This window comes from Athene cunicularia (genome assembly GCF_003259725.1).
Source record: "Athene cunicularia isolate RWA chromosome 9 unlocalized genomic scaffold, athCun1 chr9_part1, whole genome shotgun sequence".
Lineage (NCBI taxonomy): Eukaryota > Metazoa > Chordata > Aves > Strigiformes > Strigidae > Athene > Athene cunicularia.
In genome coordinates this window covers 10,085,514-10,113,027 of record NW_020799110.1, presented here as the reverse complement: position 1 = coordinate 10,113,027, position 27,514 = coordinate 10,085,514, and the positions used below count along the sequence as shown (strand labels likewise).

General features: G+C 40.2%; 2 protein-coding genes across 18 annotated transcripts in view; one reads left to right on the top strand and one right to left on the bottom strand.

Moving 5' to 3' along the window:
- The window catches only part of MCF2L2 (MCF.2 cell line derived transforming sequence-like 2), a 181,072-nt gene that overhangs the window by 70,554 nt on the left and 83,004 nt on the right, over positions 1–27,514 (top strand). For all 15 annotated transcript variants that reach the window (XM_026854534.1, XM_026854533.1, XM_026854530.1 and 12 more), the window contains exons 8-15: positions 1,820–1,944; positions 3,509–3,623; positions 4,272–4,391; positions 6,326–6,517; positions 7,332–7,523; positions 7,906–8,083; positions 17,827–17,930; positions 21,256–21,344. In XM_026854534.1, coding sequence (XP_026710335.1) covers positions 1,820–1,944; positions 3,509–3,623; positions 4,272–4,391; positions 6,326–6,517; positions 7,332–7,523; positions 7,906–8,083; positions 17,827–17,930; positions 21,256–21,344 — 1,115 coding nt within the window. The remainder of the gene's footprint in view (positions 1–1,819; positions 1,945–3,508; positions 3,624–4,271; positions 4,392–6,325; positions 6,518–7,331; positions 7,524–7,905; positions 8,084–17,826; positions 17,931–21,255; positions 21,345–27,514) is intronic.
- Positions 22,993–27,514, bottom strand: part of B3GNT5 (UDP-GlcNAc:betaGal beta-1,3-N-acetylglucosaminyltransferase 5) — a 20,234-nt gene continuing 15,712 nt past the window's right edge. For all 3 annotated transcript variants that reach the window (XM_026854550.1, XM_026854551.1, XM_026854553.1), the window contains exon 2: positions 22,993–27,055. In XM_026854550.1, coding sequence (XP_026710351.1) covers positions 25,588–26,724 — 1,137 coding nt within the window. In that variant the 5' untranslated portion in view covers positions 26,725–27,055 and the 3' untranslated portion in view covers positions 22,993–25,587. The remainder of the gene's footprint in view (positions 27,056–27,514) is intronic.

Sequence of the window (27,514 nt, the reverse complement as noted above, 5' to 3'; positions counted from 1 at the left end):
TGGAAGGGACCTTCAAGATCACCCAGTCCCAACCCCCCTGCCCTGGGCAGAGACACTTTCCACCAGCCCAGGTTGCTCCAAGCCCCGTCCAGCCTGGCCTGGAACCCTTCCAGGGAGGGGGCAGCCACAGCTTCTCTGGGCAACCTGTGCCAGGGCCTCACCACCCTCACAGGGAAGAATTTCTTCCTTATGCCTAATCTAAATCTCCCCTCTTTCAGTTTAAAACTGTTACCCCTCATCCTATCCCAACACCCCCTGATCAAGAGTCCCTCCCCAGCTTTCCTGTAGCCCCTTTAAGTACTGGAAGGCCACTAGAAAGTCTCTGTGGAGCCTTCTCTTCTCCAGGCTGAAGAATCCTAACTTTCTCAGATCCAGCCCCCTGATCATCTTTGTGGCCTCCTCTGGACCCACTCAAGCAGGTCCGTGTCCTTCTTACATTGGGGGCCAGGTACTGCAGAACTGCTGGTGGGGTGTCATGAGAGCATAGCAGAGGGGGACAGTCACCTCCCTCGCCCTGCTGGCCACACTTCTGCTGATGCAGCCCAGGACACGGTTGGCTTTCTGGGCTGTGAGCACACACTGCTGGCTCATAGTCAGTTTTCCATCCACCAACACCCTCAAGTCCTTCCCCGCTGGGCTGCTTTCAATCCACTCTTCGCCCAGCCTGGATCTGTGCTTGGGATTGCCCTGACCCATGTGCAGGACCTTGCACTTGGCCTTGTTGAACTCCATGAGGTTTCCACAGGCCCACCTCTCCAGCCTGTCCAGGTGGATGGATCTCTTCCCTCCAACATATCAACTGCACCACACAGCTCGGTGTCATCGGCGAACTTGCTGAGGATGCCTCGATCCCACTGTCCACATTCCCAAAGATGTTGAACAGCACTGGTCCCAGCACTGACCCCCGAGGAACACCACTCTTCACTGCTCTCCACTTTGACATCAAGCCAATGTCCAGAACTCTGACCCATCCATCAAACCCACGTCTCTCCAATTTAGAGACAAGGATGTTGTGCGGGACAGTGACAAAAGCTTTGCACAAGTCTGGGTAGATGACAGCAGTTGCCTTCCCCTTGTCCACCAGCACTGTAACCCTGTTATAGAAGGCCAGCAAATCTGTCAGGCATGATTTGCCCTCAGTGAAGCCATGCTGGCTGTCACCAATCACCTCCTCATTTTCCATGTGACCTAGCATATTTTCCAGGAGGATCCACTCCATGATCTTACCAGGCACAGAGGTGAGACTGACTGGCCTGTAGTTCCCCTGGTCTCCTTTATTTCCCTTTTTAAAAATGGGGGTTGTGTTTCCCCTTTTTCAGTCAGTGAAAACTTCACCAGACTGCCACAACTTCTCAAATATGATGGATAGTGGCTTAGTCTCTTCATCCACCAGTTCCCTTGGGACCTGTGGATGCATCTCATCAGGTTCCATGGATTTGTGCACCTTCGGGTTCCTACAATGGGCAGTTCTTCATTCTCCCAGTCCCTGCCTTTATCTTCTGTGTCTTGGACGTTATGGCTGGAGCCCTTGCTGGTGAAAACTGAGGCAAAAAAAGTTGTTGAGTACCTCAGCCTTTTCAGTATCCTGGGTGATCATGTCTCCCTTTTCCTTCCAGAGAGGGCCCGCATTTCCCTTATCTTTCTTTTATCACTGATGTACCTGTAGAAGCCTTTTTTGTTGCCCTTGATGTCCCTGGCCAGAAGTGATTCCATCAGATTTAATTCTATCAATTCTTTCTATCATTGTCCATCTATGAGATGTGAGCATTGTTAGAATAAGTGCATACAATTTGTTTGGCTTCTTTTTTTTTTCCCTCAGGATGAACTGAAACTAGCTGTGAAGCAGGGGGCCACCCTACTGACATGCATTAGGGAGCCAGTCACCCGAAGTGCCAACAGCAAACTCAGTCCAGATGAACTGGAAAACGTGGCAACAGTAGAAAGGTCAGTGAAGCTAGACTACCTTGTGCAAGTTGCTAATTTATTCCTAAGAAATGCAAGTGTAACTTAAATTATTCAAATGTGCAGGTTATCAATTCCCCCTGGCTCAGCTATTCAGGATTTACTGGACAAGTAACTCAGAGAAGGGAGTAGATTTGAGGAAGTTACTTGATTAAACTGTCAAGGCAAGTTCAAACAAGTCCTGAATTTCTTGGTAATTTTTGGTTAGACCACTAACTACCCGGCTGAAGATTTAATGTAGTACTTACTTTCCCCATTACATATGTGTTCTCCAAACTTTTATGCTTGGTTAGAAAGTGGCATCTGAATCCATGTGAGATGAGAAGATATGTGCTTGTGCATGTCTGTGGAAACTCTGGGGGAGGAACAGATGAAGATGACGCTCTGAAACATACCCCTTCACATCTGCATAGAGAGAGAAATCCCTATTCCTTCCTACAATGCTAGTTATTACCATAAAGCTTTTAGTCACCATGTAGAAGTTTCTGCTGTGCCATGTGATGCAGTGGAAAGAGAAATGCCATGCTAGTGTTTCAGTGTGCCTGCATTCACTGGGAACAAAGCTGCCAAAAGTAAAGCTGAGCTGATATTTTTCACTGAATACTTTAAAATCCTTTAAACAGTCATCCCAAAGGAATCTGCGAATTCATCTTGAATTCAACAACTAGCTTTGATTAAAAACACATTTTTCAGGGATAGATTGAAAACAGAACTTTGTTTTTGAGAGCTATAGGATGGAGCTATTGGTGTTTGCCCCAGTAATTTGATGATTCCAGCACTCAATGGGCTTGTAGAACATCAGACCTGGTCCTCTGCCTGACCAAAGAGTGCCCATCTATTGAAATATAGGATATTCATAGAAGACTTTCTTTTTTTTTTTTTTTATTTTTAAGTTCAGGGTGTTCTACTTTGTAATACAATTAATAGATCATTGAGAGATGCTGAGGATGACTCACTAGTCTGGTGTCAGACATTTTACTCAAGTTGTATGACACCTTGATACTAATTTCTTTGCAAATAAATGTTTCATCATTTACACAACGTGAAACAATGTCCATGGGAGGCACTATGAGCTCCTAATCTATTGTTTTTAATGAACTGGGAAAAATTATACAGCCCCTACCTATTTCTGATGGGTGAAGAAAAGGAACAAGTTGTAGAGTTCTGCTTTAAGCATTTCTTAAAACAATAATTGCATCATATTCAAACTGCATTAGCCTGGGATTAATTATCTTTGAAGAACTGGGTGGAAGCTGGGGAGAGACAGCTGCCTTTGGCTGTCGGCGCATTGAACAGCTCTGTGTTCCTGTTGCAGGTCAGGAGGCAGGACTACATGTGGATCCATGTAGTTGTCACTCATCAGTCACACTCCTGCCTGGCCCACTGCAAATGTCATTCTCTTTTATTTAAGGGAAAGTTGACATGGAGCTTCTTACACAGGCTCACCACCATTTCCCTACTCTGCTTTCTGGCATCAATTACTGTAACTTAAAAGAAATTAACTATAGGTAATAAGTAAGTTATTTTCATTCTAATTTCTTAACAGGTTGTTGGCTCAGTTGGATGAAACAGAAAAGGCTTTTGATCAATTTTGGACCAAGCATCACTTAAAACTAGAACAATGCCTGCAGCTTCGACACTTTGAACATGATTTTAGAGAGGTATTTCATTTGTTCAATCTGTCTAGCTTTCTCTGGTAAATAAAGTCAAACTTTGCTCAGAATATACTGGTAATCCAAAAAGGAGGTTGGGAGGGAAGCCCTTCATTATGAAATATTTATTCAAAAATTAAATTATTGACAGCTGTCGGATATGTTACAACTTTTGAATAAGGCACAGTGAGGCAAATGCCATCCTGTTAGGCCAAAATGTGAAACACCAACTTCTTGATAAATCATTTTGTATCTACATGTGATGTTATTAATTATCACTTCTTCTGTGATGGTAAGTTTCCAATCCCACCAGAGTCAATGGAATACAGTTCAGAAAGCCCAGCTGTCAGCCCAGAGGCTGAAGTAACACAGATTCTGGACTAATATAGGCTCTGGAGTTACAGATCTTCACAACCGTGTGGGTCTACATAGTGAGAAGCAGGGCAACTCTTTGAAGAATGGTTGATTGTTGCCTTATTCCTTGGCTTTTCCATTTTGGAATGAGCTGAAAGACTAAACTGGAGATGCAGATTCTTCTAAAAGATGTAGGTGAATGTTTAGAAGCCATAGTTTATTATAATTTTATGAGTATCTTGTGATGGGAGTTTGGGTTTTTTTCTTTTGTTGTTGCTGTTTTATGTTTGTTGTGTTTATTAGGTGAAATTGACATTGGATAATCTCATGGAAGCACAAGCAAGTTTTGCTGACATTGGAGACAGCGTGACTCGAGTGGAGCACCTCCTAAGGGAACAGAAACAACTGGAAGAGAAAGGACAGGTTTGCACTCAGTGTGGTATTCTAGCTGCTATAGACATGATCTAGACACTTCCCTGTCACTGTCCTTCCATCATTCTTACTCTTTTCTCATGAGTCATTTTAAATTGCAAAACTCAGCTCCTAATTTCCAGGTGTGAGGGCTGTTCAAACCCAGTAGTTCCAGCATTACTTGGAAAGCTAGAATCCAGTTCAAAAATCTGTATTTCAAACCAGGAAAGTTTAGGTCCATCGTTGGAACCTGAAAAACTCAGAATACTTAACAGGTTACTTTGGCCAGATAACTTTTAAGGCCATTCTATTCAAACTCACAGCAGTTTGAGAAACACCCACGCCCTCCAATAAACATCTTTCTTTTCCAGACATTTGGACCTGGTAATTCCATCAGCTGGTCAGCTGTGAGATACATCACATTTAGTATTATTAGAAAGCATTGAACAATCAAGTAAATTGAATCAGAGGAGAATGAACATGAACAAATAGAAGAGCTGATGATCATCTCTAAGAATAGAATTAAGATTTAGAAATACTGTGATATTTGCAAAGTTCTTCTGCAGAAGCCTAAAAGAATAAAAGTTATGGTAGCATGCATTTTCCTTCCATTGTCCACATCACACATAAGGTGTGCCCTGTTCCTGCTAGCCACCTCTAGCTTCATCCCATTGTGACTAAGCTTATGAATTGTACTCAGTCAGTAGGATCCCAAGAATTCTCCACAATATATCTTGGAATCAAAAATAAACTAATGCATTATAAACCTGGCAGTTAGTGAGTGAAAAAAATACGGGTTTTTTGATTATTGGGAACTTTGCAGGGGAAAAAAATTTGTAATGACTTGTGAACGTCCTCAGTATGTGAGGAAGAAGGTGGCATATGCTCACAGAATCAGTTACCACAGAATGATTAAGGATGGAAGACACCTCTGGAGGTTGTCTTGTTCAACATCCCTGCTCAAGCAAGGCCACCTAGAGTGGGTTGCCCAGGAGGCAGGTTGTCTAAATAGCTTTTTAGTATCTTCAAGGAGGGAGACTCCACAACATCTCTGGGCAACCTGTTCCAGTACTTGGTCACCCACTGAAATGCTGGGGTTTCAACCCCAAGCCCCTAATCAAGGTTGACATATGGGTGATTCCCACTGCCCTTCACAAAGGGGGGGTGAGTTTGCCTTTAGGCTTCCCTCCAGGGTGCTGTGGCCTTGCAGACAGAGCCATTGGGTAAATGAGCCCCAGGTGTCTGCATTCAGTAACCCAAGGTCAGGTGTCCCACTGAGGGATAAAAGCTGGGACCACTTGCAGGAGGGGCAGTGTCTGTCTGTGAGGGGGATGCCCTGTGCAGAGTTCCCTGTTGGGGAAGGACCTCCCGCCTCCCTGGGACTGGGCTCCAGTCAGGTCTGGCTTTTGTAAACACGGGCTGTGTAGAGATTCAGTGTGTGGCTTCCTTGGTCTTATGTATTTGGCTTGTTGCTCAGTTGTCTCCTGTCCCTTCTATAGGAGACTGCATTTCACCATTTATTCCCCCCACTGTTGGTCGTGCGGTGTCGTTGTTGGGGTCAGTGGGATTGATGTCGATTATGTATAATCTGACTTGTTTGTACCCCCAGCGCTCACCCATGTACTGACCCTTTTGTATCAAATACAATTTGGTTATTGGTTCATCTTTATGCTGGCTGTGTCCTTTATGCTAGGCCTGATAATTGGCAAAACACCCACACAGTAAAAAATGTTTCCTGATGTTCAGATGGAACCTCTTGTGTTTCAATATACTCACTGACAACAAAGTTAGTCTTCAGTGAAAATATAAAGTAAGATATATCAGCTAAATTAATATCCCAAACCTTCACCTCCAGGCTACAGCAGGGATTACACAGATGAATTGACTTTATTATGCATGTCATTTTAAGATCTAATTTTGGATTTTTTTTCTCATTAATTTTACAGGAACCTTTGGAGAAGGCCCAGTCTCTAGCTCTCCATGGAGAACAGCTCATCCAAAACAACCATTATGCAGTTGACTCCATTAGACCAAAGTGTGTTGAACTTAGGCGTATTTGTGATGACTTTACTAATGAGACCAAGAAAAAGTATGACATTTTGGGAAAGTCTCTTGAGCTGCATAAGCAGTTAGATAAGGTGAGTTGACCTTCTCAGATAACAGCCCTGGTAATGTTCTACTGAAAATTAATGGGTTTGTAAGCTCAGGCAATTTGGATGAAGAGAAGAAGTATTTATTCTTTTTTTGTCTCCATTTCATTCAGAAACTGTTACTATAAAAATTGGTGCAGTAGCTTCCTGTAATTATGGTCTTAAAATGATGAAAAGTAGGAAATAAAACTAAGAAAAAATTGACCTAGGCCTAAATTTGAAATGAAAACCAAATATATTCCAGTGCTTAAAAATGAACAGTTTACTGCTTGCTCAGTTGTTTTCAGTTCCTCTGATCTAGCTACAATAGGAAGCTAAATGCTTTGAGAATGTCTGCGTGCTATTCCAGACTCATCTGAAACAGGAATTACCAAAATTTTACTGTAAAAACCTGTGTATTTTTAACTGAGTTTTATAGGCCTAAGAGGGTTTGGAGCATTTTGATATGGTTCAAATATTTATTTTGGTTTCTGGATTATTGTGTGACTGAACAACCGAAATGAGGTAGTACAGCACATGGATTTTGTTTGCAGCAACCACAGTAGCACTTTTCCTCTTCGCTTGGAATATAATTACTGTACATGTTGCTGGACCATCTAGCCCGTGAGAGCTGAACTTGCTGTTGTTCTGTATATCTAGGTAGAGTAACTTGAGGCCAGGAACTGTTGGGTGCTGCAAAGTAACATTCGTTCCCTTTAGTGACATGTTAAGGCAAATCCATATTTCATGGAGCAAAAGCAACACTTCACAACACGGACTGTCAGTGATGATGGAGTCCTTCTTGCCCCATTTTTCTTTAAAGGCAAGCCAGTGGTGTGAAGCTGGAATCTACCTCTTAGCTTCCCAAGCTGTGGACAAGTGCCAGTCACAAGAGGGAGCTGAAACTGCACTCGTTGAAATTGAGAAGTTCCTGGTAACTGCTAAGGAACACCAGCTCTCTAACCCGAAGGAGTTCTACAATCAGTTTGACATGATCCTCACCTCTGAAATAAAGGTAAAACCCCTTAAATGTGCGTGGAGTCACTTAGAATTTCAAAATTACAAATTGCCTTGTATGTGAGAGTGTACTGGGCTATATATTTGAATCTGCTCAAATATGCCTCTTGCCTTACACCAAAAGGGCACAGAGGTGAGCACTTGGGGCAGTTTTACTCAGATGAGTAGTCATGGAACACATACGTGATTTCCTTCAGAGGAGTGCTAGGAAGACTGCATGAGTCTCCATGTCTTACTTGGTGACTGCACGGGCTGGGTTGCATTAACTGCAGCACACTATGATCTTCAGCTCTAGTCTGAGTCTGGGTTACAGAAGTCCTTTCTTAACTTGCTCAGTCCAGCACTGACAACCGTCTGTTGTTTGACTTTTCTTTCCTTAGGCCAATGCCCAAAGAATTCTACAAAAACTAGAAGATGTACAAGAAATGTTTGACAAGAGGCAAGTAAGTCTGAAGAAGCTGGCAGCCAAACAGACCCGGCCAGTACAACCTGTTGCCCCACATCCTGAATCTTCCCCAAAGCGAGCATCACCAAAGATTACCAGACCAGCAGGAGTAGGTAGGCCAAGAACAGCTGCTTTCAGATACACACCTATGTTTTGCCCACATGGTCATGTTTAATTTTTGTTATCAGAATGAAGACTTGCATTGTTCAGCGTCAGCCTTGTAGGCCCAGCTGTTAAAAATGAACGTAAATTATCTGTCACTGCAAACATACAAACAAGGGTGAATCAAAAGAATTCGGGCTTCCCTTCCTAGGTCTAATCTACAGAGTACATTACTGTAGTGTTTCTCAGTATGTCTTACATGGCTGATTCTTGAACACCCAGACCAGGCTAATTACTGCAAGTGTGCAAAGTAAGAATGAGAACCTCTTTCACATTGCATATACTGTAATATGAGTGTTTGAATTTAAAGGGTCACAATTCCTCAAGTTTCAGTCAGATCCTTGCAAAGGCTAAGTGTTCATTAGCGACACTGACTCATTTGTGCAATTTTTGTTTTTTCCCTCCACATAACTGTATATTCACTTTCTACTGTTGTTCTCTACTAACTATGAAAGTTGAGCATTGCTTTTGTTTGGAATTTACTGAAAGGTCCTGATCTGAGGTTAGCATGTGCCTTTAACCAAGACAGCTATTTTCTGATGAAAGAACAGGGGTGAAGCTAATTGTAAACAGCACATCTTGGAGACCGCTACCCTGTACTTGGTGGCAGGAAGGGGTTGTCCCTTTACAGCAGAGATGCTTATCAGAAATTTAAAAATGGAACTTTAGGGTTTTTTAAAAGGGGAAGCTTTAGCAAAAAGCCTTGAGAAAAATCTAATTTGCATGAAGCACATACGGTAAACTTTGCTTTCTCAGCAGGAAGATTAGGATGGCCAGCAGCCTGACTGTTTTGCTTTCTAGGCATACTATTACAAGGTCACACAAATGTCCCTGTTGTTGTTCTCCACTGCTCCCCAACACTCATCCTTTCTTACAAGGAAGATCATCATCTTCCAGTTACCATGTTGGTTTGACATCTGTACTTTTTTCCCCCAAACCATGCTAGCTATGTTCTTAACAATACAGTTGCAACCTCAAGTTTCAGCTTCACTATTGGCTTAAGGCAAGCTGAGACCACAGTGCCTTTGAAGAGGTTCTGCTCGGCTCTGCTACCCACACATCCTCCAGCCAATGTATTCTCCTCTTGCACTGTTGTTGGCAGTCAAATAGCTGTATGAATTGTGATCTACCTTGACAATTCAATGAACTGGCTGCAAAAATGTAGTAGCTAGTTTTCCATTGCATGAGTTACAAAAATGCAGGGAGCTCTGGGCATCACATAGCCCCATGAGCTGCTCAAAGCAGCACTATCTTCAAAGTTGATCAGATTGTTCATCGCACGGCCACTAGTGCTGAAGCAAAGGAAGTTGCGGAAAAATGGGGTTATGGGGTCAGTGGGACAGAGCTAGTTGGTCCCTATTAGTGGTCATCAAGACAGTGCTTTAAGTTTTGATTCTTGTTCATACAGCCAATCCAATACTGTCAGCTTTTTCACAGAAAATCATGAGATGCTCCCTTGCTCTGACTCTTGCACTGCACGCAATACAGGATAGCTGTGTGATAAGGATTAGCCTCTGATGTGCTGTTGCAAATTAATAGGTGAAATTTATTTTAAAATGTTACTCTAGTTGTTCTGTGAGGAGATGCAAAGCACAACCCAGTCCTGTTCAGACGTTAAGAAGCAGACTAGCATCTCATTCTGATTCTGTGTGCCTGAAGATGATTGACCTAAAGTACCTCTGTACAAACAAACAGAAGTCCCTGACTATCTACAGCTTATTCTGGGGCTTAAAAACATTTCCTGTAACTGCCCTGAACAGTACATCTGTATTTACATATACTGTGTAATGGCATACTTTGGGTATTATCATACTGTCCACTACAAAGAGTTACACTTTGAATTTCCCCTGTGCCTTTTCCCTCAGAATGCTGAAGCACTTGGCAAGTACTGTTAAGTATTTTAACTTCTTTTTTTTTTCAGAAAGAAAACCAAAGCATAGATAAACTGAGTGATTCACCAAGGGCTTTCACAGTCTGAGTCTGAAATGTGGCTGAGACTAGAGAGGGATACTGAGTCCTATTCCAAGCCTTGAAAATGAGGCTGTGAAATTCTGCTCATCTTGAAACTACCCTCTTTTGGACTTTCCTCTGCCCTTTCTTATCCTTCACAGGATCAGGCAGTATCAGCATTTATCTTTGGGGAGAATTTACTGAGCACCGTCTTGGAAAAATGAGAGGCTAAAAGAGCACCTTCTTGAAACTGATATTTTAACTCATTGTTATTTGTTACCCAGGACACACCTGAATATTTCTGAAAGCTTGCAAAATAGAATATGGAAACAGGGAAAAAACACGTTCCTAGTCTGTGTAAAATACAAAGGCAGACAAAGGCAATAAAATGTGGTAAACAGAAGACTAGAAAGAAAGGCTTTTGTTCCCCAGCAGCAGATGTAACAATACCATGGCAGCATTGCAATAGTTGTCTGTGAAAGGAAAAAAGTTACGTTTGTTCCAGAATACATTTTGGTTTTACTTGCTGACTATTCATTTCCCTAACAAGGAGCGGTAGGGAAAATTCAATCCAATTCAGGGTGCTAATGGAAAAATCTTAACAGACGTGAAGGCTCAGGCATGAAATCCTCCATTATTGTTACCTTGAGACTCTTCATTTTACATGGACATACACATAGGTGTGTACAGGCAGAGAGCTGACACCATGTATGAGAGAAAGGGCAGACTTCTACCAGGGAAACACCTGTGACAGTTCCTTATGTCTCTGTCCTTATGGTCTCTGGTGACCCTAGGCAAGGTTTTAGCTTAGTGAAGTGCCAGAAAGGCAGCTCGGAGCTGCACTGTAAACTCTACCTCACCCAATGCTTTTCTGTGGGTCTCGAAATTCTGAAACAAAATTTTAAATTCATACCATTTTTGCTTGAAACTTTTAGTTTCGCATCCAAACTTGTAAATTTTGCAGGGACAGGCCTGTTCAGCATTGAAAAACTAGTACTGGAATTATGATGCTCAAAAGTCTATGCCAGCTGGACTTGGTGCACATTTTAGCTGTGGAAATCTGTTTAAATAGAATTCACAGATCAACTCAGAAAAGGCAGAAAACCCTCTGCTGTCCCTTTTATAATAAATGCATTGAAAATATTTAAGTAGTGTGTATATAACACTATTTCAAGGAGAACTGTTTACTCCCAATGGAAGCTGCTTGAATACTGCTAATGGCTAAACTTGTCCCTGTATGTGTTGGGAGGAAAGAAGTGGCACTTAATGGGGAAATTCCTTTGCTCTAGTTCACTTCTGAGGGCATAATTTTTGGTGATTTGACTACATATTTGTGGTCTGTGTTTCTGTACAAAACTCCTTAACTGAACTGGGATGGGTCCACAAAGTCAAACTGTGTGGGCTCGCATTGCCTATATGCTGTCAGGCACACAGGGCTATGCCACGGAACTGTAAAGGATAGTATAAACTATTAGAGATGACTGTAGTTAGCATTTCTCTATTTTAATTTGCTTGTAATTCTCCCAAACTCTGGCTCTTTGAAATGAAAGTTTCCCGAAGGCTATCTTCTTCAGCCTGACACTCTCTTGGAAAATGTCAGTTAAAAATGATTTGGCCATCTCAGTGAACAAGTCTAGGAAAACTGTCTTCCTCTAGTTACCTTCGTGAGAAGAGCTTCAACAGGACAGTACAAAAGAGTTTCGTCCCTTCCTAAAGTGTCCAGATTTGGCAGAATTATAAACTTGTGGGGGAAAAAAAAAATCTCAGTACATACACATTCATTATGTATGAACTTGCTACAGTTTGGCTCCTATGGTCTCATTTCCTTTGTTGTCAGCAAAAATCTGTGGAACCCTGAGACAGAATATGTTCCTTATCCCCTGCACTGCTTGTTTCCTTGCAGTGTGATCCTGCAGCAGCTTAAGCCCTTCTTAATGCAGGACTGCCACAATCTCCCCTTCTCCTCTTCTCTTTGCCCTGCACAGCAGTTGGTGACTGCTTTCCCTCAGTACCTCTGGTCCCATAACTAGTTGGAACAAAGGAGGGAACTGTCACTGTGGAGGGGTTTTTTGATTTGTTTTGGCTAGTTCAGCTCATCATCATCTAGTCCCATGAACGGCAACGCTGCCAAAAAAGGAGACAGAAGTGTGTGGCCAGAAGTTGGGAGGAAAGGGAGAACTCCACCAGTTGGGTTTCAACTGTTCTGGAGTCACCCCTGAAACTGTGACTACTTACTGCTGCTTACTCCTGCTGACATGGAAAAGAGAATCTGGTGCTGTAGGTGTAAAGGTTTCAACCCTGTTAAAAACCCCTACGGGTGTTAATGTAATTCGATTTAGTGCAATTTGGGAGGTTTGTTTTTGATAACTTGTGCAACTAAACGAAGACATCTACATTGAAAGAGCAGTGGAAGACTGAAATCAGAACTACTGGGCAGGGCATGTGCTCCTGAATGTGTGAAATGGCATATAATACTTGGTAACCTGAAAATTCAGTTCTAAAAATGTAAAGTTGGTCTCCCAAAGTAGTGTATTCTCTTTTGATCTTTATCTATGGAACTCAGAGATCTCAGTGTGGTTGATAACAGCCTGTTACCTCTGAGAAGTGTTGTGAAAACAGCTCGGTAAATATTTATGAAGCACTTGAATTGTAAAAACGACCATTAGCCAAAACACAATTATTTTCAGATCAGGGATTGAAATAGCATATGTATAGTAAGGCTCTGGGCCCCCACTGAGAAAGACAGATAAATCAGAATAATGAATAGCTGCTCAAGAATTAAGTGGTTTTGATTCCATGCACTCAATGAGGCAAGGACTCTGAGGGGGGTGGACCAAGATGCCTCAGCAGCAAAGGGGCAAAATAGGGTTGCAAATGTAGCTTTGCTTCTGGCATCTCCTGTCTTCTAAATGCTATAAGATCTTCACCTAGGGATTTCTTGGTGTCCAACATAAATGTGAAATACAGGCACAGAAATATCAAAATTTCTGTGAGCTCGTTAAGCAAATAACATGTTTAACAGCACATTGCACATACAAAATCCATGACTCGCCCTACAAGCATCTTAGAAGGCCAACTTGGAACATGAAATTCATATGGGGGAACACAGCTGGAGCCTTTTCAGTTCTTTAAATACTAAAACTTAAACTGGTTCCATCTCAGTTAAAAGTGTACAACTGCTCATTGGATCCATTCCCGTCACAGTCACTAATGCATAACGCTCACTAACTAGTAACATCTGGATAGAGGATAAAAGAAGAATGTCTTGCAAAAGTCTGGGGATGTGTGCAGGAGAAGTGAGGCTGCAGAGAGATTAGCTGACTCAGAAAAGATGATGCATATGATTTTCATTAATGGCTTTGGGAAACCACCAGTTTCTATAGTTCAAGATATTTCTATAAACAAAGTAGAGAAAAGGAAAAGATGCTTTCAATTTTGTGGCAGCAGGGCTGCTGTCACACTTGGGCAAGTCTGAGGAAACCAAGCAGTGTGTCTGTAGAATAATATTCCATGGGCTTGAAGGCAATTTTGCTAGAGCAAAGTAGTATAGATTATATTGCCTCAGAATGGAAAATACTTTTGGTATTAAGCCATGAAATGATAAACCTTAGATGCTTAGCTGTTTCTTTAGCTGCCTAAGCATGCTGTTTTGTCATCACCAGTGTTTAAAACAAATACTAAGTCATTAATTATCTTCAAATTCATGTTCCTGTGGGACAGCATGAGCTGCAAGCCCCAATAAACAGTTTAGCAGACTAGTTTCAATGCCTGTTCTTGCCAAAGGAGTTTGATTCTGCCGCGGGTGATTAGTGAGCACACAAGACTCTTCCACAGAAAACAGGTAGGGAAGGATGTGGTTGGGAAATTCACACAAGACCCGAAGGTAAGGCGTGGTAGTTATTTGAGGGGGGCTTTGAATGTCTTACAAGTGCTGAGTGTGTGTCTTAACCCTCGACTAGATTCTGTGTCTCTTGCTAGCTAATGAGTTACATTTACTCTAGCAGGAGCAAACTTGAGGCCAGTTACCCAAGTGGACTAATCCACCTGTCTCTGAGCACCTGGGAGCTGCACACAGTTGTGGTGGTGCCTCATTCTGTGATGTGATCATCACCCCCACCCCATGAGAGATGAATGCCTGACAGATAGTACTTGTACCCTGCCACACAGGAGCAGGATGGGGAAATGAGTGAAACCACAGCCTTTCCTCACAAGCAGCAGAGCAAGTTGTCCTCACTGAATTTATTTCAGTCCTGAAGTGGTGGAGAGACTGCAAAACAACACTGAGCACACAAATCTGTGTCCTTTCCTGGCAGCTTTAGGGACAGTACAGCCCACACTGCCATTTGCTGTAGGCTAGGTAATAAAACAGTAATTCCATATTTATCATAAAAAACTAAGCAGTACTAAAGCCCCATAGAAGAAGCACAGTGGTGCTCCAGATGAATGCAAGTGATAGACCCAAGCCCTGCTCTACTGTAAATATTCTTGCAATAAAATACAATGCCCTTTAACAATACTTGCTTTAAAAGGAGCATCAAGCAATTTAAAATATTAATGAGTTCAAAATGAAATCTTCATTACTCATGATTCAGGAGAGCACTGTGAAACAATAGGATGAAAACAACCTTGAAAGCATTGAGACCTTAAAATGTTTATGGATAGGTATCATTTTCCTTTGTGCCTGTGCCTTTGTTCTTTCAGTAGGCAGTTGAACACTGACTGTTTCAGCTTCCTCAGTGGTACAGTAATGACCTTGAAACAGCCAACTGTACTGAATTTTATATGGGAGTTCCCCTTATAAAATATTTCCAGTTCCACAGTAATTAGTGCAATAGTAATTGGCAGGTATTTGGGCTGTTTCTTTCCAAATTGCTCCAGAAACTACTTAAATGTAGTGTGACATGCAGCAGTCTCTGAATATGGGCCAGTCGATAATTCAAAAATACTCTGGAACGTAACCGAAAACAGATTGCTTCCTGTTTTCAATTCATTTCTGGGTCAGATTGGAAGGGGAAAGTTTGCTGTGTCAATCTGAAACAAATTCACCCCTAAAATATAAGCAGCTAGATTTGACTGCTTTCTTATCTTGTATCTGCCGCCTCCTTTCTGAGACAGGTCATACAGATGGAGCCGAGACTAAGCTAGTCAACTGACCTGAGCAATTAGCTGCTAGATGAAGGAGCATCTGCACTTGGGCTTTTGGTGAATGTGTCACCTTTCACTTAAACTATCCAGTGCTCTCTTTCCTGCATCACCTGGAGCTGTCTGAGTTTGTAAACTGTGATCCAGCCATCAAAGTCATAAGTGGTTTAGTTTTCTGCTGACTGATTTCAGCCAGGATTTTCATACCAGTATCAACCATACCTTCAAGCCAGAAAGTTTTCTAATTAATGAATAGGTCAAACAACTTGGTATTGCTGACTGTGCCATTCTGAGTAAAAGTTCACGTTACCTGAAGTTACATGCTTTGCTTCCATTCCTTTTAATAACACATCCAGTAGATATAAAACTTGGGGATTAGCTTTGCAGAGCAATCTAATGGATTGAACTCAGATTTAGATAGCATAACTGGACACTGGTAGCATATCTAAGGTACTTAGGAGTGCCTGGAAAGTGTGTGGGGAAGAGTATGAAACAATGTCTTGGTTTCCTTTCATTGAATCAGAATTTTTGTAATCAAGTCTTATTTTTCTTAATGCTGATTTTTCAAGTTATAAATAGTATATAGCTGGGAGTAACTGCAGGAAATAATATTGTTCAGTGTGATTACAGCTGGCATCATGTCAAGATGGTGGTAGATGAGAATTTAAAGCTAAATAGAACCTTCGGGATGTATTACAATGGACAAGAGTGAATTCGTTGATGTTTGCAAGCTCTTTACTCAGGGATTCATGGGGAAAAACATAAAAGAGCCTGTTTAAAAATTCGTAAAATAGGTGATGAAGGTTGGTATTCTGGTTTTGCCAATGGTAGAAATCATCGCCTCTGTAGATCAGAAGAGTATGAATAACTTTGACTTAAATAAGGACAAATAGCTTGTATTTGCTGCGTGTCTTGCCTTTTTTTCCCGCTTGGTTTCAAAATGTCAGTACACCACTTCAGGGGTGAGAGAACAATTACTATGGAGAGCTTTCTGGGAGATGGGAAAAAGACATCTGTTGAAAGTAGTACTCCAAACCAAAACAAATCCCCTGCTGTATATTCTAAAAGAGTGTGATGGAAGAACCAAATGGTCTCAACATTTGTATTTCAGCTCAGTCCTGGGAACCACAAGAATCTTCTACCCGTTGATTATAGCTGCTGGTGGTTGCCAGACTTTGCTGTTCCATTGAAGAAACTTTCTAATATGGAGTTATTGTGAGAAAGTAATAGGCATGAAATGGACATTGCCAAGTCCTTGTGTCATTCAGCACGGAATAAAACCAGGAAGATTTAGGAAAGAGTTGGAGAGAAGCTGCTTTAATTAATTCTCTTCCCAGCTGCATGATAAGGCAGTTGAAAAGACACAGGGTAGAAGTGTCAGCTTATGTTATTACTGTCTATGAAACTGATACTCTTTTTAACAGCATATAATTCGGGGTGTTTCTATGACTTTTTTTTTTTTTTTCCTACATTAAAAGAATTTAATGACAAGGGCATTGGAAAATCTGTCAATATCCTCCCCATTCAAAGATGTCTGCACCTTTTTTATTACATCCCTCAGCTTCTCCTGGAGAAGAAGAAAAAATTATTACTGACAACCAAGAGTGTCAACACATCAAAACATGAAACTTGGTGAAACCACTTTAAACAGAACATTTGAAACTTAAAAACACCACCTTTTATTTTTGGAAAAGTTCTTGTTCAATTAGAAAGTTTTCCTGAATAAAACCAAAAAGGACCTAATCTCAGAATTACAAAAGTTCTGTTCTCTGTTGCCTGACCCAAATTCTTTCATCATTTTATCTAGTATTCATAGTTGTTTTTACCATGACATGCATGGTTGCCTGTATCAATTCAGCAACTAAGAAAAAGGAGAGCACTGTTTGTCTCATACTTATATAACATACACTGTGAAATTATTATGAATTTAAAACAAAGATCTAAGCTGTAACAATGGGATGATTTTATACTCAAGCCCAATGTATGACTCCCTAAGTTCATTCTAAACCTTTTCTTTGGACAACAGTCTCAGGATAAGTGGTTAAGTTGCTAGGAATGATGTTCTAGTAGCATCGAAGAGCTCATGGTCAGCTGTGGTTACAGAGCCTGCAACGCCCAACAAACCTGATACAACAGAGCATATCCTGAAATAATTGAAATGTATGTCATTACATACATGGTGATGAAACCTTATGGTCTGATACTAACAAACTATTACCAGAACCAACATTTCCTTTCTTTCAGAACCCACACATGTAACACCACCTGAGCTGAAAACCTATGCACATGGAAATTACCCAACTGTTGATACAGCTGGCTAACACTTACCTCTGCTACCCTGAAGATGTTTGCCAGGGAGGAAGCCAAACCAAATTACTTACAGCATGGAGCCATAAGTGCCAATTCAAGACACAGTGCAGCACCAAACACATGGCCCATCCCCTGAGCCAGCTGGTCCTTCACCGCTCTAGCCGCCATTCAGTTCTCTAAGCCACGTCTCACCGCTGATGTGACAGGAACTTTGCTCATTACTGTTATTAGGAAGTAGGATTTCAACTTTAGCACACATTTCCTAATGTGAGATTCTTTTTGACTCCTTCAGCTACCAACAGGAGGTCCACAGAAATTTCTTGTCCTCCGAAGTCCATTTCTGAAGTAGAGTTATCAAAAAAGAAAAACATTAAGAAGACTAAAGGTGGAATTAAGGTAGGAGTATCTGGTTTTTGGGGGCCATCCCATACTGTGAGAGAACTCAAGACAACATAAATAAGGGTTCACATATTTATATTGTAAATGTTAAATTTTTTAAGTTAACTTTCTGCTAAGTGATTTTATTTATTTTTTTTTTTACACTTCATGTTGCAGTTTCAAAGTGACTCAGATGACAGTGTTAAGAAAGATTTATGTTCATATGCATGGAAAACCAAGTTATGCTAAAGTAGAAATAATTTTCAAAGGTCAAAAGGGGAAATGTGGAGGGAATGTCCAGGAATAATACATTAAAGTGCATCCAAAACGCCCATCCTTCCTTACAGCATATGAACTCTTTTGTTTCTAAAACCAGAATCTTATTCCAGCTCCTCTGAAGTTGTGTTATGTTCACTATTTTACAAAGTTATATGTTTTTTTTTCTCATTTAAATATTTTATAAGAGTAGTTTCTACGTAAAGGAGGAAAGACTAGACATTTAATGCTTAAAAATAAACCAACCAACCAAAAAATAAAGAAAAATTCCACTGTTACCTGTCGCTGCATGGGCAAGTAATGTTCAGAGAAATGTATTTTGCTTTTGCATCTCTATGATGAGATTTGTTGCATTATTGTTTCTGCAGCAAGATTCTGTTTAGGGTTCTTTGGCCACCCTTATCCTTTCTTCCCTATTCCCAAGCCTGCCAGCATTTTAAAAACCCAGCCCTTACCACAAAGTCTTTTGTTTCAGCTGTAGAAACTGACTGGGATAACAAGCTCTCAAGACAGGCGTTTGGCCTTCCTTCAGTATTTTAAGACTGGAAACAGAAGGATCCAGAAACTTCATTCATCTGCAATTCCTGCAGCTCAGATGAAGTGCAGCTACATCCTGAAACTTTTAATTTGCCCAGGCTAGCTGAAATAGCTGCTTGCAGAGCCCAGATGGTGGTTTTTCTCCCTGTCAAATTCAAGTAATGACTCATTTGGCTTTAAAATGTTTGGGTTTAGACCATGTAAAATATCCCTGTGAAAAGAGACTGGAGTACCACCACTCAAGTTGTATTCTAAATGGTCTGTGCACAAATGTTTCGTAACTTTGTCAGCACCCCCTTTAGTTACAATTCTATCAAAAATAAGAAATATCAAAAGATACAGTGCCATTTGCCCACAACCTTTAAAATAATAACATCCCTTTGCCATAATTTTCTTGCACGTTCCCTGCATTAAGATTCATAATATTAGTTCTTTAGCATGTTATTAGAATGGTGAAAAAAAACCACAATTTATGTTTTGAGAAAGAAAAAAATGAGAGGGCTCTGACTGTGTTGAGGGAAATACAACTAATATTCAGAAAAAAATAGCAAAAGAAGTTGGGTAGTGTGGGAGAGGTATTATCTTGATTTGGCTGCCTCATGGCAGTGTGATGAAAACAGCAAGTAGCCCATTTCACACTGTTCAGCACTTTGGGGCAGAAAAGGAGGAAGGGAGTAAGCTTTCTTAGTACATCTCTGGGGAAAAGAAGTAACCTAAATTAGGTTATTTACCAGGGAAAGGAGATGACACACGAGCCCCTGGAGTTGTGATTGTTAACCTTTTCATAGTTCATTAGTTATTTTAAAGGTGAGCTCTATATGAGAACATAGCCAATAACACTGATCAGATTTCATGATTAAAGTTCTCTGGGTCTTTTTCAGTTTAGTCCATTATTAATGAAAGTATTTTTAAAAGAAGCATTTTGGGCTTTCTGATTTTTAATGATTAATTCACAGAATGAAACTCTTACATTAGCACTTCTTACACCAGTAACAGCCACGCATGATGTGCTACTTTGGCCTAAATCCTGTTAGTACACAAATTCCACACAGATCAGAACTAGTTGTTTGGGGGTTTTGTTTGTTTCATTGTGTTGTTTTTTTTCTGGAGGAGATGGGAATAGTTAGGGGGGAGTAGGAATAGTGTTACCCTGAGGCACAAAAACCTAAAAATGCATCGTGTCTACCTGACACAACTCAATTATTTAACTTTTCATACAATGCAAACTACTTCAACCCAACTCTTCTATCCATACCCCTGACTTGCTCATTCATTTGACCTTTATTTCCCTAAAGCTGAATAACAAAATTTAAATTCAGTCCGTTTTCTGAAATGGCCAAACCAGCCTATAACTTCAGCAATAAACACAGAATAAAATCTAGTTATCAGAAGGAACATAGAGCTGGTCTCACCTTAGTCTAATTTCACAGAAAGTCACTTTGGAATTATTCTCATCAGCAGTGCAGGTAATCAGTTGCATTCCTCCCACACAGGTATATGCAACAATGTGGTTCAGGCTTTATAATCCATTCATTCATTTTTAAATCTGCTTTGAAGACTACAGTGCAAGTTGTCTCTCCCTCTCCTTCCTTCCCATTGTTGCTATAAAGTTTATTTGTATTTTATTTGTTCTGATAATAGTTCAAGTGAGGATAGTTTTAATATTAATGGAGTCCACCATCATCACCAACCAGCTAAATAATTTAGCTATATAGCATATAAAACAGGCTACTGCTTTTTCTTTTCCCCAGAATCAGCCCTTAAGAACTAAAGTTGTCAAGAATTTAAAAGACTCTACCACTGTTTAGATATTGACTGGGATTAACTGCAGACTCAGCAGCTGAGTTGTTTCACCCAATTTGAAGAAACCCAAATAGTGCTTGATACTTTCAAGGCTGCAGGCAAAAAGGAGTAAAAGCCTGCTTAAAACTTGCCTGGAGCACACTTAAAGTGATCCAACTCTGCAAGACTGGACAATGAAGTAGGTTAATGTTATCAAAATATTATAAAAAGCCCCAGTCCATTTCAACCTGGGGACAGCCCTTGCACATACATACTGTTCTCAGGAACTGAGGGTATGCGCTGTCTCGTATATACTGCTACTAGTGCAAGGACACTGCTCAGAGGCACGAGCTAGATTCCCTAGACAGTTCTCCATAGGGCACTGTACAAAGAACAATGGAAATGTTAAGTTTTTAGGTTGGCTTCAGGCAGGAAACAAACAAAAAATTATATTTTGGAGTCTAGGGAACAAACTGTTATGCCTGTAATTATCTACATAAGGAGATAATTCACCTTCAATGGTAAAAGATCGTGAAGACTTTGCCTGGAGTCAAGAATGCCTCCCATGCCAATACTGAGCAAATACATTCTTGATTTACAACCTGCATATATAGAATTCAATTATTTTAACTTGCCCAGTGATTTACTAATCTAGGGAGGATCCAATTTTTATTAAAGAGTTAAAATTCTCTAAATAAGAGCATCAGCAATTAAGTATTTTCACTTTTAATGGGTCCTTTTTATTCAGATTGAAGTGATGCATGAAGCTAGTCAAGGAGGATCTAGCAGAGTGCTGGTGATGAGTGAAAGTGATGAGAACTTGTCAACGAGGAGGAGGTAAGGCCATTTTTTTGTTCTTAGAATGCAAATAACTGCATTTATAGTACATTCTCTACCACTTCACTGAAGTTTGCCGAGATTAATAACTAACCAGATATAATCAAGTCACTGAAATGCTCGTAGCCATGCATTTATACACACTATCAGCTGGAAAAACAAGCAGGATGTATCTTTTCGTTTGGGGGCTTGCCGTTACGGGTTTTTTCCAATTTTTTTCTTAGCATTAATTACATGACATAAGAAAGTAAGTGATTAGAACAGGCCTTGCATGTATTTACAAGAAAGCGGTATTAAAGATCATCTCATTGTGTTCAGGATATTTGTATTTGACTGTATGCCTCTGAGAAGCTTCTGGTTTTTTATATGCAAGCAATAATCTTTTCTTCCTTTCTGCAAAGTCTTTAGAAAGAGACTAATGAGGTACTCTAAAACACCAAATTCTTGAGTCATTTAGTTTAACAAAAGTACCAAGCAAACCCAGTTTAATTTAGTTGAACTGCACTGTTTCTAGACCAAAGGGAGCAATTAAAAAGAAAAACAAAACAAAAAAACCACAACAAAACCCACCCTGAAACAAGCCAGGCCCCACAATCCTCACTGACTTAATTTCCTTTGTTCTCCTCTTCAGTATGATTTAGATAATTTATACTTACGTTATGCCTTTATCTCAGAGGTATACACTGAAGTAACTAGATGCAAAAGAGTACGTTCTAAACACACTAGCTTGATATTATGCTAGAGAAATTGGAGACATACAAAAATGCAACTTATTACTATTTGGATTTAATTATACCCTATGAAAATACTATGACTGCTCTCCATCAGCTAGTTTTCAAGTTGCAAAGTGTGATCTGAAATAGAACTTCTTTAGATAGATATACATCTCTTGAGGAATGATTGCCTAAAGGGAACGTAAATTGGAGTTAATATTAACAAGTTAAACTTCTAATATTTGGTGGTTTTACGCCACTTTAGGCCTAGAAGCTTGGTATTTCTTGGCAACACCAATTTTGCCTTTTGTTCTACAAAATGTTTGGTTCAAGGCAGAAGGGGGGAGAGGAAATTTGAAGACCTCTGCTCAGTGGGAACTCTGAATAGCATTTAAAAGCATGAGATGAGCCTGTCTGTTACAAAGAAAGCAACAAGAGATATTACCTTTGCAGTGTTGTTTTGGTTTTTTTTAAAAGAAATAAGTCTGTTTATTCAAAACAAATTTTACAAAACAATTGTCTTTTTGTGGTACAGAGCAAAGTTTAAGAATAAATATTGAACACTTGTATAAAAATTAGTAATATCAAAGGGAAACTGATGCAAACCAAACAAACAGGTAAAAACAATTTTAGCATTAAATATGCTGTGCAACAATGTCAAACTCTTAATGAGGAGTGACCATTCAGGCTAGTAACAGTTTTATTTGTAAAAGTAAAACCTGACAGCCCTGCATTGGAGCACCGAGACTATTGTTAAAAAAGGTTCCAGATAAAGGTGTACAAATCTTAAGTCTGTGTTTAGAACCAGAAAATAATATGTTTTCTAGCGTCTCCATTTCTGAAAGGAGTGCCTTCATGCTTTCCTTTTTATTCAACAAGCAACTTATTTTCACTGCAGCAAAAGAAAATGCATACTACAAACATCAAGGCCCTTTTAAGATTAAAAAACAATCCAAACAAAACTCAAACCAGCTGTAAAACAAAGTATTTCAGTGGCCGAAAGTGACTTTCAAATAATGGCAAACTACATTTAAGCAGTGTTTTAGATGTTAGCTAGGTCATTACCCTATAGAAGTTTAAGCTACTTAAAACTAAATTTACCTTGGCTTGTATGAGTGAAAACAATAAATCCCAACATAGTTAAGCTGGTAAAAATTGTAGTCTTAATAGTACATTCTGGCTGCATACTGCATACAAAGACCCTCTTTCCCTACAGTGAACACCGTGGCTTTTTCTAGTAGCGCAGTTTTGCTGTGCAGCTTGTTGGTTTAAATGGCTCACAACAGGTCAGAGATCTGATAAAGCAGCTTTCCTTCAGTACAGAATACTACTTTCTCTATATGTGCATTTAGCTCCCTGCAAGCCAACGGGTTATATAGATCCAGGGTTGTCTTGTGTTTGGTTGTTGTTGGTTTTTTTTTTTTTTTAAATACCCACACACATCCTCAGTACTGTAATCAATCTGTTTAGGCAAGAACATGAACTGGATTTGTTCTTTCTAAAGTATAGCTGTTACGTTCTTCAATCATTCCAACACTGATAAATTATTTATTTGTGGACTCTATATACCCAACATTTGGGTCCAGTTAGGATTCTTCTTTTTTTCCTTCTGGAAAACCAATTATAGAAAGTTATGTGTTTCACTTAATTCCAGTAGCTACCTACCATCCATCTGAAACGGCAGCTTAGAGAACAGTCAGCAAGCTCACTCCTGGATTCTGTCTATGCTAACACACACCATTAGCCTTTCAAATGATTAAAACGTGCAGCACAGCTCCAAGAGCTGTAGAAATTATTTAAACAAAGTTTACAACTTGCAGCTTAAAACTGTCAAGTCCTGTATAGCTGTTCTACAGTAAAGTCAGAAGATGCAGACCAAGTACCTCACTGCTCCACACAGTGAGAAGCTTCAGACAGAAGAAAAAGGCTAGTCTTAGGCAGAAAACAAGTAGTATTGCTCCTGCAATTAGCCCACTTTCAACAGAGTCTCAATAATTTGTGAGCATTATTACTGCTCTGCTGATAAACCTGACCCATTTAAGCTTTCAGAAGTAGTTTTCTGGCACCATCCACATTGGAACTTAATCCAGCATCAAATCAGTTCACAAGCAATATTGGACCATACCTTGGTGAGGGCTCTGTGTCCACTCCAGAAGAGCTACCACAGGTTTGGCAATTAGCAACTAAAAATATATGTCCTGAGAGTCTGTGAAAACACCATTAGTGAGCTATACAAGAAAAGACGGCAGACATCCTAGAACTTTGGTTCTCTATGATATTTATATGGCACCACAAGTACAACTCATAATGGCTGGAGTTTGAACATCACTTTTATCCTGATTTACAATGCACAGGTGTTCTGTTCTTCCTGCAGGTGGTATTAACATTGAAATATATTCAAGATACAGGGCTTTGTGGACACAAACTACCTTAAAATTTTAAAGACAATCTTGTGCTTAAGACTTCAGAAGAGATATTATAGTGATTTTCATTTGTGTACTGACTTTCTGTGGATCAACATCACCCTATCCCCTTCACTGTGAAGTCAAACTTTGTGCAGAAAATACCCTCTGTTAGTAGAAGCATAAAATTTTGCTTTTAAAACTCTTAACAGCTTCAAATTAGCTGTAAGTAACATTCTCAGGGACTTTTGCTTGCTTTTAACCTTTAGAACCATGAATACTGGAAAGCAGAAGCATTGTTAAAAGAAAATTCATTTAGCTTATTTTCTTATTAAAGACTGGACAGTTTATATATACTGCTTCAGTTTTCAGAAGGCAGAGAAAGATTAGCAAAACCAGTTACATGAGTAATATTTGATTTTTATCCTTTCAGGTTCAGTCCTGATCTAAAAGGACCCAGTTTATTTAAAACAACCAAGTCAGAGGGCACTCAAACAGTTTCCCTGTTTCAAAGATTTAGGGAGCTTTGAGAAAAAGATTGTAGCAGGTCTTCACTTCTAGCACTGTTTGTCAATTGTGCAGGTCCAGACTTACTATCTGTGAAGCACTGAGAAATGGTGAATATATGTAACCAATTCACATTGCCTTAAACTACTGCAGTAGTCTCATTCATGAAGTCAGAAGTTGTATTTTCCTTGTATTTTGAAAGGTCTACTCCATTTTGATATAGCAGATTTTTATCATCATGTGCCATAGTTCACATAGCTTTTTTTAAAAAAACCTTAAGACTTGCTGACAAGTTCAAATGAACAGACATTTTCACCAAGCATTTCAAAGTCTAGAAGTCAAGTCCATTATTGTTCATTTAATCCAGACTTGCATCCCTTGAAGAGTGTAAAAAAAAACAGGCTACAATGTAAAAAGTTGCAGTACAATAGGAGAGCTATTCCAATAAGTTTCTGAACAGAATTTGGGACCATCTCTCCTGCCCCACCCCACACCCTCCCCTCCCCAGCTATTCACATTTAAGTTTTACCTCTTTCCATGTTTACATATATTTTGAATAAACAGCTAAAAAGTTGTTGCTCTGTTTTGGCTCAGTGGATCTTCAACGCAGATATTCAAGTATTAAGAAAATGCAGCTGAACAAGGGTATGTGTCTTCATAGTATAGTTTACAGAGAAGCACAATATTGACTAATCTGCAGTATATTCTACCCCAAATCCCTGAAGAAAACTTTTTAACTTTGGGATCTGTAGCCTGCTTCCAGAGCTGGTGAAGATCATCTACATGTCCGTGAGATGTCATCATTTTGTTATAAATGCAGGGATGATATGGAGCTTTTCCTTCCCCAGAAAAGAATACATGATATTGTGGTACAATTCCCATTTTATTGGCACAAAGACCCATGAAAACATCATCTATATAAAGACTTGTATTGAGAGTCAGTGAGGCTTCATATACTTTTGCTGCTACATCATTTGATATTACATATGCAGCTCCTGCTGTGTAGTCAGGGTAAGAGGGCCACTGGTACATTTCATACGGAACATAGTATTTGCTACTCTTGTCTCTAACGGGAGGGGATCCACGATGGACACGACCAATCCAGAGATCCTGAACACCCATTTGTGCTAGACTTTGGAGATAAGCAACAAGATTTGGCATATGGATAAATATATCATCATCTGCAGACATAATGAACCTGGCATGAGGACAGTAGGCATTCACCCAGCTAAACTGCAAAAGCAATTTAAGAGTAAGATTGTGAAAAGTATCCAAGAAGTCTTGCTGAATCAAATCATTGTATTTCTGGTCTTCCAGCTGAAGTTCTTTTTGCATCTGTTGCTGCTGCAGATGATCTGTCGGTCGTCCTAAAGCAAAAAGAGTTTTAATGTTGGCATCAAGTTGAGAACGAACATATTTCTCATTACCCCAAGTTTGTCTAATCGCATCCCTCCGATGACGGTTTTCAGGAGAAGTTTTCACAAACAACAGAAGAAGGACATCCTGCTGCTGACATTTCTCTCTGTGGTTGATCAAGTACTGGTAGCTTGATACTCTGTCCAAGTTATCCCTGTTGATAGACAGGCTGTCATTCACAAAATGATAGCTATTTATGAGGTATCTGTATGAATAAGATTTCATATGGCTCACAATGTGATTATCAAATGGTCCCCAAAAAATCATGAGACACAGTATGAAGCAAGTGGCAAATATCTGCAAAAAATGGCATTTTCTGACTCTTCTGGAACTAACAAACATTCTGATGCAGTTTCTATAATCCTTATTCCTGTTCAGGATCAGTGTTTTTACAGTGCCCGTGTTTTAGTTTAAGAGCACAGTGTCACCCCTTCAAGACAAGTGTCCGTTGTAAGGCATGCTGTCTTCCATTCAGTATCCTTTCACTCAGCTTTGTTCACAGATTTCACAAGTCATCTTTCTCAAAAAACGTTTTCCTTTGTTTGAAAGAATGCAGACAGTTTTGAAAGGTGAGATTTGCAGATGAGTATTTTCCTTCTGGGACATCTTGAAGCGAACACCACAGCTCTCAATCAGATCTTCTTGCGTGTGTTTCCTTCACGAAGATGAATACCTACCAGTTGTAAGGGGGGGGGGAGAGGAGAGAAGTTTTAGTGAGCTGTTATTAACATGTCCGGTTGTAGGTTTGGTCACGGAAATGAGCTGACTGCTCAGATACTCCCCATTACCATCCACCTACATCACACACACCACCCCCACCCCCCAAAAAAAAGAAAAAAAACAACCCCAAAACCACCTGGCAGCAAGTCAGAGGTTGGCAGTGGCCCTGAGCGAGCCCGAAGGGGAACCAGGCACAGAGGCTTCAATTCAGACACAAGAAACTCTTTCTTAGAAAAGCCCACTGTCGTTAACCGACGCTTACAACATGTTTACACTCTCTAAGATGGGAGGGAAGCCGCACCCTACAAGGGGCCGAGTTTACACGTTGTCTCTGCGGCCTAGGACGAGCAGACCCAGGCTGAGGCCGCGCCCGGCTGCGGGAGCGCCGGGCCACAGCGGCCAGAGGCCCCCG